Source organism: Amaranthus tricolor, chromosome 3, assembly GCF_026212465.1.
Source record: "Amaranthus tricolor cultivar Red isolate AtriRed21 chromosome 3, ASM2621246v1, whole genome shotgun sequence".
Taxonomy (NCBI): Eukaryota; Viridiplantae; Streptophyta; class Magnoliopsida; order Caryophyllales; family Amaranthaceae; genus Amaranthus; species Amaranthus tricolor.
In genome coordinates this window covers 24,396,375-24,408,858 of record NC_080049.1, presented here as the reverse complement: position 1 = coordinate 24,408,858, position 12,484 = coordinate 24,396,375, and the positions used below count along the sequence as shown (strand labels likewise).

At 29.8% G+C, this 12,484-nt stretch overlaps 1 protein-coding gene across 2 annotated transcripts; it reads right to left on the bottom strand.

Annotated features, from left to right (window-relative positions):
• Window positions 1-3,841: 3,841 nt before the first annotated feature.
• On the bottom strand, window positions 3,842-8,268 carry LOC130808743 (AAA-ATPase At3g50940-like). Of its 2 annotated transcripts, none has more exons than XM_057674221.1 (3): window positions 6,882-8,268; window positions 4,992-5,445; window positions 3,842-4,265 (listed from the first exon to the last, which is right to left on the bottom strand). In XM_057674221.1, the coding sequence occupies exons 1-3, from the start codon at window positions 7,920-7,922 to the stop codon at window positions 4,165-4,167; spliced, it is 1,596 nt and encodes a 531-aa protein (XP_057530204.1). In that variant the 5' UTR covers window positions 7,923-8,268; the 3' UTR covers window positions 3,842-4,164. The 2 variants fall into 2 exon arrangements, with proteins under 2 accessions (XP_057530204.1, XP_057530205.1); XM_057674222.1 differs by having other exon boundaries at window positions 3,842-4,262; window positions 6,882-8,258.
• Between the last annotated feature and the right edge of the window lie 4,216 nt (window positions 8,269-12,484).

The following is a 12,484-nucleotide window of genomic DNA, read 5'->3' as shown; positions in this document are numbered from 1 at the left end:
ATGTGGAAATTTTTTGAGAAAAGCTACAACTTGCGTTTCTTAAAAACATGTTGCTATCATATAAAATTTCCCAAAAAAATATGACCACAAAGCGTAACAAAAAATAGTATATTGATTAGAAAAATTACGTTAAAATATTGTGTGTTTTGACTATTAACTAAAAATGGTTACTATACGATTTAATTGAGTTTTCTTCCGAAAATTTTGAACTATGGCCCCCTAATTTTCGGTCTGGTTTCAATTGAATTTTTAACTAGATCCAACTTTAACAAGTTTACGTTTATATGTAGGTGAGTTAATTTTTCCTTTTCGCTCAATTGTAGGGGATTCTCCATACTCTAGGGTACATAGTTTATAAATTTTATCTTTTATAACTTTTTCTATCTATCTCCCAAAAAAGTAAAATAATGCAAGTAATTATTTTTTTAGGTAGGTTCCCAAAAATCACTCCTATAAATATGACGCAATTCCTTCTTGAGATTCCAGCTTGGTAGCTCTTTTCAATAGGTATAAAGTGAAATATATATATCCCTAATAGAAGTAAACGCTGATAAGCTTTCCACAGCTACTTTGGCCTCTGAAACAATAGATCGAAAAAATAGTCCAAGAGATGAGATCAATAATCATAAACTTAGTGATAATTGCCAAAAATTCAGCCAAATTTGCATCTAGAATTCTAGCATAAAGAATAAAAGAAGGAATGCCAAATTCCAAGGACGGAGGAATAAGCCACACGCCACACCAATTACACAAAGGCTAGAGGTAAGAAGAATCTGAGGCATCAACTTGGATAAGGCTACAAAAAAGATTACAAGCTGTTAAGGGGAGCCATGCAGGATAGAGACACATTAACCTAATGTAGTTGGGAGATATTAGTTGTTGGGTTGGGTTTAGAGAAGACATTATTATTTTGTTTAATCCACAAATTTAAGAGCACAAAGCTGAACCAGGTTGACCATAGAATGAGGGTGAAGGAGGTATTAGAACTGAGATTAGAGGTTAACCAGGCAGTGAGATCAAGGGAGAAGAAGTTATCAGGTAAGTTTGTGTTATCTTTTCTATTTCACAATTTTATTCCTGTGGCCTAGTTTTCTATTAGAGAACATTTTCTTAGTTTAGTTTTGAATATTTTTCCATTGTAGACCTAGAATATTTTTAAAATCTTTAATTTGCAATTGTGAACATGTTTCTTACTTGAATTCAATTCCTTTTCCTTTTGCATTTATAATATCTTCATTCCACTTATTTTGATTTGGTTTTTATCGATTATTTCTTAAGCATGTTTAATTATTAATTGTTCTTTATTTTAATTTATGCTCATCAATTTTATATTCATGTCTAGTTTTATGTTTAATTATTTATTATTTTATCTTTCTCGTTTATTATCATGTGTAGTGAGCTGATTTTAATATCGAGGGTAGAGGTATTAATCCAAATTTAAATATAAATTAATGTTATCATGAAATTATTTATAAAATGAAGGATCTATAGTAAAATGTACGTTAAATCTTGAATAAAATTTTCGTTGGCCTAATCAATAAAAAGAGAGTATGAGATTATTAGCGATTTAGTTTCGTGAAAAATTTAGATTAAAAATTAATTAATTCGATCAATAAGATGGGAGCATGATAATTGAATTATTAGGATCCTAATATGATAATTAATCAATAAAAAATAAGTGTGTGATTAGTGAGATATCATTTGATCATGTGTTATAATCCATAATCTATAAATAATGAGAATAACTAATATTTATACGCAAATATTTTCAATACCCTACACCTTTATCATCATCGCTTTACAACCATTTTCAGTAATTTTTGGGCTAAATTTTTATATATTTTATTTCTACCATGTGGTAATTAGAATAAAGTAAATGTAATTAGTCTAATTTCCCGTTGTTCGAGTCGTTAGCTATCCGTATAAAATTATATTTCCTTTTAAGCTTTTCGTGTCGTTGTCCGAAAAGTAATGATTAATCTTTACCTTATTCTCTTAGTTATGCAATCTTATTTCTAGGTAGAGGGAATGATTAGAATTCCAATATAAACTGAATTTATGTATAATATTTATAGAATTATGGATCTATGATTAAATATGTATCAATTAAATCTTAAACTAAAGTTTCTTATTGCCTAGCTAGTCAATAAATTACAAATGCGAGATTAGGCGTAAAGTTGATCGAGGATAAATATAAGTTAAATTCTCATTAGTTTTATCATAAAAAGAAATTAGGAGATAATTTCTTTTGATAAATTGTATGAATTGAGAATGACAACACGAGTTTGAATAAGAGATATTCTATCTATTCATTGGATTTGTGTTTTACGGGTTACAATTTTATGGATTTTGGTTTGTATTGATATTGGAAAAACTTAGAGTTCATCTAAAAAAAATTTAAAATTTGATTAGGGACACGTAAGCATACAACTTCTATTTGTGCTCTAAGTTTGGTGCTCGTTAATTCAAGCACATAGGTTGTTCGAACAATTATCCTTTGAGCGAACGCTCTTAGCCATTTTGTCATGCATACTTCTCCATGCATGCTACTCCTTTTCCCTTTGTTGTTTTTATCACAAATAATAATGCAAATACAAATTATATTATAGGAATTTGTATTTCTCTTTATTGATGGCTAAAATAAACTTACACAATAAGCAATAAGAACAAATTTGAAAGTGATCTTTGTAACGAAAATCGTTACCCGGAAACTTGATGCTTGTTGTAGGCGTGTAATCACTTTTGTTTTATGATATTTTCCCCATAAAGGTACTTGGGTTTTAGACTTGGAAATTCACAACGGGATACAAACAACACAATACACCCTTAGTACTTAGAGTATATCACTTAATAACAAAGTGTTTGATGAATTATAATCTTTGGAAAATTCTAACAAGTATTTTATAACTCATTTTGAAAGAACACAAGCAAGAGAGAAAAGCAAGGACAAGAGAATTTTGAAAGAGTAATATCCTTCCGCAAGCCCCTATTTATACTAGTTCAAGTATACCAAAGGGTCATGTCACATTCAATCACCCATTGATGATCAAGTATAATGATCATCAATCAATACTATTATAACAATTGTATTCATGAGCATTATTCCTCCTCATTAAGCATGTGTAACATCAGAATTAAATGATATAAAGGAAGAAATCCAATGCAATTAATTCAAAGTATACGAAAAATCACAACCGTCAGATTAGACCTTAAAGCCAAGTCGGCTTTAGGTCCATTCCCAGGAAAGCTGACTCGACTTTTCCTACTGGACAAAAACATTTTCCAATACCTAAAGTCGAGTCAGCTTTAGGCCTAATATCAGGAAAGCCGAGTCGACTTTAGGTCCATTACCAGGAAAGCCAACTCGACTTTTCCTACTAGACAAAAACATTTTCTAGTACCTAAAGCCGAGTCAGCTTTAGGCCTAATATCAGGAAAGTCGAGTTGGCTTTTCTTGCTGACTCGGTTTTCCAATTTGCCTTTTGTCCTGTCCTTTGAACCCTTTTTGAACCTTCTATTTTTAATACATTTTGTCCCACTACTTTTTTTATACTCGGTAATATATTCTTAAGATTTAATATATACTAAATGTTCAACCGTTTTCCTGCCTTTACTTTACAACCAATCACCCACATGCTTCCAAAGCTTCTAATTAGAACAAGTTTAAGCTAAGTTGATTTTCCATGTACACTTAAGTCACACACCCTAACAAATTCTTAAGATAAAAAACAAAATAAAATCAACTATTAAAGTCAAAATTTATACTTGTCTTATTTCAGCATGGATTCAAATATTCAAATTAATTAATTACACAAGAGTACAAAAGTATTACATAAACATCGATCAAATAATCATATTAAATCATTTGTATTTCACTTGTCGTAACTTAGTGTAGAATTTTCAAATTAATTAATTACATTCTAACAAATTTTATAGGAGTACTTCATAATCTTGAGACATAAGTGTAACTTTTCGTAACTTAGTTTAGAATATTATTTTAATTTTTACATTGACATCACTTGTCGTACAATATAGAACTTAAAAACTTGACACATAATTTCTGATTCCCTAAAACCATTAAGTCATCGATCCGCATGTCCAGGATTACTGGAGCTTAGTTCCCCATTGGGCATTGATTTCGCCGTTAAATAGCTAAATGGTTAGCTAGAATGCTCTGATGCACCGCACTCTCCTTCCACGCCGAAATCGTCTAGCATTAAAAGCCCTCATCCTCATTGCTTCAGCCATTTGAATCCTTGCTGCTGCTGCCCACCAAACATATATGCGGATATGCCATTACACAATATTAATATTATAAGTAATTTCCAAGTAATTATCATCTTGCTTACATATATAATGCATCTATTAATTAATTAACTCCAAATGATCTCATAATGTCAATCCTAAATCCAGACTTTTTTTTTCAACAACATATGGGAAGATTTTTACCTGATCATTTAGGATCTCATTCATCATTTTCATTATTTTTATGGATATTACAACGGAAAATTGATATTATTAATCTAAATTTTTTGCTATTATTTAGAAATAAAGTCTATTATCGATTAACTCAAAATAACTCATTTATATACAAAAACAATAACTTTCTCTTAATAAAACATGTTTTTCTTTTTCCTTTAAAAATACTCTTAATTTTTTATGACTCCCATATATAGTTTGGGTTAGTTATTATTAAAAGAAATTTAATATAATTGTATGAATTATTTTGAGCTAACTTGACACGATGACAAAAATTTGGATCAATAATAACAAACTTTCCTATAATTAACTAGAGCCTTTAATTTTTGTTCAATACAAGTTTAAGCTAACAATTACTCCACATGAATTTATAATACATTAAACTTAATTTCAAGATTCAAAGCAAAAAATCACAAAAAAATAACTATAAATGAATAATTATGCTTCATTTTCAACATCTTTTTTTTCAACCAAATCAATTTCATTATTACCATCCTTTACTTCTTCCTTACCATTATTTTCATCATCATTTTGATCTTTAGATGAAGATTTAGTCTCATCTTCAAGTTTTTTAGCCTTAGCTTCTTCCAATTTCTTAGCCTTAGCTTCATCATTTTGGAACTTTTTTAGCTTGAGAAACTCGATAAGGCCTTCGAGGGCGGAATCAGGATCATCGTGCTTCATTAGTTGCTCAGCAACTTCAGCTGGGGTGACTTCAGCTTCGTCAATAAGTGGGTCAATTTGAGCAAACAGTTTGTGATGGGTTATGCATAGATAGTTTATAGCAAGGATTTTGAATGCAGAAGGTGTGCAATAAGACATGTGAATGTGGACGTCCATTCGGCCAGGACGTAGTAATGCTGGATCTAATTTCTCTTTATGGTTTGTTGTAAATATTATGATTCTTTCGTTCCCACAACTTGACCATAGTCCATCGATGAAATTCAGTAAACCAGATAGAGTTACCTGATTAATTTATTCACAATTGAAAAGTTTAAGTTAATTACTTGCATTCAATAATAAATTTAATTCTAGTATAAAATTTGATGAAAATAATATAACCTTTGACTCATTAATTATTGGGTAATTTCAAATTAAAAATTCAATTAAGTATAATACACTTTGGCTAGCTAAAAGGAAAAAGAATTTGAAAACTCCCGTTTTAGTAGCTCCAAGTTAATTAATACTCCTTTTTATTCACTTTAAGTGTCTCATTTTTTTATTTAAAAAGTCATCCTAAATATCTTATTTTTATTTTGAGTATATTAATTTTACCAATTTATATTTATTAAACTTAACTTTTTCACACCTTTACACCTATTAAAATTTTAAAAACAGTGTACTTTTTTTTCACATGTGATCTCTTTTAACCACCCAAAAGATGATAAAAAATTAAATAGGACACATCGGGTGTATAGGAGAAAGTATATAATTCTTATATATTAATGATATAGATAGTAGGATAGTGGAAAAATATAAGAATCATGTAGTAAAATTATTAGAAATTAAAAGATGCAAAGAGCGTTAAAAAAATGTTTAATAAACGATTAAGTTGGTAGAACTATGTAGGGATTATTGAATAAATGATAAAGAAAAGTTTGTGAAAACTATTTGAGGACTTACGATCATAGGCATTAAAATTAGTTGAATTATTATTAAAATCTAGTAAAGTAGGTAAAGAAAATACTTCATTTGAAAATATTATTTTTTTTCCTTTTTTTTGCCATTTTACTTTTTTTAATTTTTAAAGAAAATTTTAAACATCAGCGTCATTAAATTTGCATCATAAAAAATAATAAAAAGTGCATAATTAAAAATTTATATTTAAGATTAAACTAACAAAATCTTATACAAATATTTTTATCTTTAATATATCTTTCAAAAAACTTATTTTTCCCTAAAGTATAACGGTTCTTGTTTTTATTACTTGCATATCTAGACTATAGTGATATCTTAAAAAAGGATAAAAATCATTATTTGTAGCAATTAATAATAACCAGAAAAGTACTCCCTCAATTTCTTTTTGTTAGTCCAATTTACTTTTTACATGCATTTTAAATCAAATTTAGAGTCTCGATATCTCTTTGTACGTATTATAAAAAACTATAAAAATTATATATTAAAATTCATTGCTTAAGAATGAATCTAACAAGATTCCACATAAATATATATATTTTTTGTTTTTAATATATACTTTAAAAATTAAATTTAAATTTCTCTCCCTAAAATGAAAAAAATCTAAAGTAACGACAGAAAACAAAGATAGTATTTTATAATGGACTAATGAAAGGACCGGAATAAGTAAATAGTTATGAGTTCATGACAAAAATAAAATTATCATGTTGACAACTAACTCTTAAAAGTCAGTTTTGGCGCGCTGAAAAATAAAAGAGTGAACTAACCTTTTCTTCATGGAACCCCAAAGGAGGACCAACACCGACACCTTCACCATTATTCCGATCATTCAACTCAATAGAACAGTCAATATCTTCTACCACCACAATCGACTTATTCGCCGTCCCAACCAACGCCTTCCGAAGCTCCGAATCCAACCTCAACCCATTCAACTCAAGATCATATATATCAAAATTCAAGTAATTCGCCATTGCCGCTATCAAGCTCGATTTCCCAGTCCCTGGAGGCCCATACAACAAATAACCCCTCTTCCACGCCTTCCCTACTCGTTCATAATATTCCTTCCTCTTCACGAACCTTCCAAGATCTTCAATTATCATCTTTTTTAACTCTGGGTCTATCGCCAATGTCTCGAATGTTGCTGGGTGGTTTAAACTAATGGAGGTCCATACATGGGCCGGACCCGAATATAAGTTATTTGGATCCACTGTAAAAAGCTTGATTGTTTTCATTTCTTGTTTCAGAAACTCTGCTTCTTTTAATATATGTGGAAGGTATTTTTCTAATGCAATTTCCTTGAATTTTTTATGAAATGTTAAGCAAAAGGATCGGATCTCGGATCTTAAAGTGGAATTCATGTCTCGTGGGTTATAATAATTTTTCGACTCGATGATTCGACATTGTAATACCCACCTGAATTTGACACCTTCGAATACGTCGGCGATTTCTTCGTCTCGATCGACGCTGACTTGGATTTGTTTTTCTGATTCGGGTTTTCGGACTTTAAGGCGAGTGGCTGAGGATGAAGTGGAGGAGGTGGAGATGGTTTTGTTGCGAGCGCCGATGTAGAGTTCGGCGGCCTCGAAGATTTGGTTGGTTTCGAGGCCGTCGAACTCTTCGATGATCATCGAGATTTCGGAGGAGAAGGTGCGAGTGAAGGAGTGAAGGGAGGAGAAGATGTAGTCTCTGATTTGGTGTGGGAGGAAGTCGTTAACAACTGTGCGGACTACTACGGCTGTGGCTGCTACTGAGCCTAGGGTTGATAGGACTGATTTTGCTGCTGCCATGTTTTTGGAACTCACTGCCATGGTTTTTTAATAGTCTTTCTCTTACTATGAGAACGCACTTGAGATAAATTTAGTGGAAATGGAAATTAGGTCGGAAAATAAGACAAAAATAAATAAATGATAAAAATAAATGGTTAAGATGGAGAAAGATAATAAGTCTGTAAAAATTAAAATAATTACTAGAATGAAAGAGCCCAAAATGAATGTGAAAGGGGCGAGTATATGACAATATGTGGTATTTGAAGAAAGGAATACTTTTAGTAATTGTAGGATGATATATATGGGCTTAATTATGTGTTATATCATTAATTAAGCCAAAAATAGTGTAGGAGATAAGAGTTGGTTTTATGATCAGCTTATTCGTAATGAAGCAGGTTTTGATTTCAGGCAATATTTATAGTGGATAGGATTTATTAGGAAGGCAATTGTTTGGAAATTTCATGTTTTTTGGATATTAAGTATGTTGGGAAGAATCTATGTAGCTAAGTGAGCTATAGAAATTGAAAAGAAGTGAGTAAAAATATATATTGTAAAAAATAATATTAATTTTTTTAATATGCTAGATACGAGTTCACTACAATATAAATACAATTTAATGAAATATTTTTCTGAATATAAGTTACTTATCTTTGGGCTTGGATTATTTGCAATTTGAATAGACTAAATTTTAGATACAATTTAAGAAAATGTACGTTTTATCAAATATAAGTTTACTTATCTTTGGGCTTGGATAATATACTATTTGAATAGACTAATTAATAAGTTTCAGATCGTTAAAAGTTTGCATTAGGTCTAAATGAAAGTCAGTATAGGTCAAAGTTAGTTGCGGTTAGAACATGTTGATCTAGATCATATTAATTTAATGAACATGTTGGGTAAGAGTCTAATTCGACTATATTGAAGGTCGAGTAAAGTAAGATTTGATTTTAGGTTATTTTATAATATTATTATGCGTTTAAAAATTAGTTCAACTTGAGTTTTTGGATGGTTCTCCATTATTTGCTTAGATAAATTCGAATATAATCAATTAGATGCATTAGATACAATACAAATTCATATCGGTTAAACTAAACAGATATAAGTAGTAACAAAATTTTAATGTTAAGATCAATATTAATGTTTATTAGGTGTAGTATTCAATGTTTAAGAGTCATAATTCTTATTGTGTCATCGGGTTTTGGGGCTTTGTTCATACTTTTACCGTGTACACCAAGGCAAGGGGTGTATAATTAGGGATGCAGGCGGCGGGGGTTTAATAGGAGACCCGCTTCATCCCCGTCCCATTGGGGAAGGAATGGGTTCCGGTTTGATGGGTCATGGGGCGGATACGAGTATAAAATTCATACCCACCGCGGGGATGGGGATGGGGATGAGGATGGGTTTTAGGTGATACCCGCCCCATCCCTACCCCGCCCCCCCTCAAGATATGTACAAATATACAAATTTATAAATGTATGAAACTATGAATAGTATGATGTACAAGTATTAAAAATGTATTTATTTAAGTATATGAGCTATTGGGCTTTGGATGATTTTGAGTTGATGTTGAAATACTTTTGTTTTAGACATGTATTTTTGTTTGAGACTTTGGTTGTATGTTTGTTTGAGACTTTAGATATGTAATTGTTTGAGACTTTGGATAGGTGGTGGGACGGGGATGGTTTTAGGTACAAACCCATCGGAGAGGGGACGGGGAAAAATTATACCCGTCGTGGGGATGGGGACGAAAATGGGTATCGCATTAACAAATGGGGATGAGGATGGGAATTTCAATACCCGCCCCGCCCCGCCCCGTTTGCATCCCTATGTATAATGTATTGACCTTGCCTATCAATTACTTCATTTGTCCTTACCAATTTGCCACAACTTTTTCTACTTTCATTCAAAGTTTTCCATTTAAATTTGTAATATTTTTATTTTGAATTGTATTTCAATGACTTTTTAAATTCTTTCCAACACATCTTTTCTTAATGCTAATCATGTCTTTACAATTTAATAGTTCAAATTAATTTTCTAGTTTGGATAACTTTGCATCAAAGAGAAATGGGTAAATTTTTTTAAAAAAAGTGAATGGTTCACGGTAGGTAAATATAAGTGTGGTGACATTTCTATGCGCGGTGAGGAGTGTAGAACAAGCGGCATTGGACTTGTCCATCAAGCAAATACCGTTGTATCTTCAAATTTACGTTGACATTGGAAAGTTCATGGCATTTAGGAGTATACTTTTCTGATAACCCCAAAAAGTCTAATTTTGGAAAGCTATATTTGACCCGGTCAAACCCAATTTGGACGTCTTAACCAAGTCTACATTTGTTTACTCTGTAAATTCACAACCTCATTTTATAATTGATAACGAGTCTGAGTAACAGGATGCCGTTTTATTTAATTTGCACTTAAATACAATTCAATTATAAACTCCAAAAAAAATATTCAATTGACTTAAAGTTGTCTTATTACTTTGTATTCTTTTCTTTTTCTCAAAAATTTTCTCCATGATTTTCTTTTAAATTATCCATACTTCATTTATTTAATTTCATCTACTTATTTCTGCTACTCATTTATTATTCGTCTTATTCAACCAGTACGATTAGAATTCACACCTCTATCAAGAGGTTCATATATATTAAATGAAACAAAAAGAATATTAAGCATTATAATGCTGGTGAGTGTACGTCATAATTAAATAAATAACAATTTTAGAATACATATTTTTTTTATTTCTATAAACATTATCATTTTAATTTTTCATTAGTAGTGACAGATCTACTAAAGGGTCAATTATAGTGACATTGGCTCTAAGAAAAAATATTTTTTTTTAGTTGGACTAGAAGTTGTATAGACTTACTGTAAATTACTTAGATATTGAATTAGTCTACTTTGTAAAATTTTTTTTTTTAAAAAAATCAAACCTTAAAACGTATTGACCAGGTTACCTAAAAAAAATAATTAACATCTTAGTTAACTAGCTTAATTAATAGTCCATTGTGAGTAATGAACATTTATCATTAAAATGAAAGAAAACCTTTAATTATTATTAGGACAATTCAAAATTTTGGTTACACAAATTATACAGATAAAAAAATTACTAAAAAATGACTTAACTTATGTTCTTTAATGACCTGAATTTAAGTTGTTGGCAAAATGAAGGCACAAACATGTCATCCAATAGTAACTTGAGAGACGATCATGTGAATTGTGTTATCAATTATAGGATTGTTAAATTTCGATATTGAATCTAACTTGAGTAACTGAATAACTAATTTTTTGAATAGGAAAATTATTATTCTTTTACGATTCGGATTAATTAAATATTTAGATAGAATGTTTGGTTTACCTCAGATAAAATGTCGGATATCTAATTTTTTTTTTTATTTTGCACTCTTGTGAACACAAAAGCATTTGAACCCACTTCACTTTCTTTTATCAATTCAAGATTAATATATAGTTTGAAAATTAAATTACTTAGGAAATTTGGTTGAATGATCAAAAACTTAAATATTAGCAATTGATTAGTTATGCAATTTATGTGTAGTTGAAAATCGTAAACATGGATGTCTAATATACAAAATTTAAAGCCTAATTCTAGCAATACATAAGCCAAGTTTTTTTTTTTTAGAGTTTTCTATATTATTATTTAAAAAAGAGATATTTGATTTCACAAAATTCCTAATTTTTGAACTAAATCACCCAATTATCGAATAATATAATTTAAATTATTTTGCATATCCCTACTTATAATTAGTAATTAATTCAGTCAAAATGTTAAAAAAGAAATGAATAAAATAGTAGTAGTTGCCAATAGGTTCCATTTTATTGACGAGGGATCACAACATTTACTCCGAAAGTTAGATAAATCCCACTTCACAAAAAAAGTAACATATTCAACAATTCGGTTGCGACTTAAAGAGTTAACTATGATATCAACTTAAAACATACTCTTGAAGTTTAATATCCCTACAAATACTCTACAAAAAGTAGTATCCACGATGCTAACTGTTGCACCAAATTTAAAATAAATATTATTAAGTTTAATATCATCCAATTTTTTTTAATTACTTCTAAAAATAATTGCTACACTTGAATAGTATCTACTATTTATTAATTGATATCATTTAACTTCTTAATCTTTATATCATACATAAGAAAAAATACAGTTTAGTGAGAAATCTTGTTTAATTCGTTTTAATGTACGCTTTCACAAATATCAATTTTTTAAAATTTTAATATATGGGCAGGTAAATATATTAATACAATGTCCTTGATTCAAATGGTCTATAGGGTGAAAACAAGAAGTTTACACATTATATTGAACTAGAGAAAGTAAATAAAATGTGTACTCCATAAATCAATTAGAAATATTATAAATACAATGTCCTTGATTCAAATGGTCTATCACAAATTTTTGTGAGACGAGAGAGACCATTTTTAATTGGCTCAACCCATTATATATATTTTTAAAAATATTATAAATAGGCATTAAAAATGGTGTAAGTAGACATTTAAGATATTGAAAATAGGCATTAAGGATACGGTAAGTAACCATTAAGGATAACTTAAGTAGGCATTAAGAATACGGTAGGCAG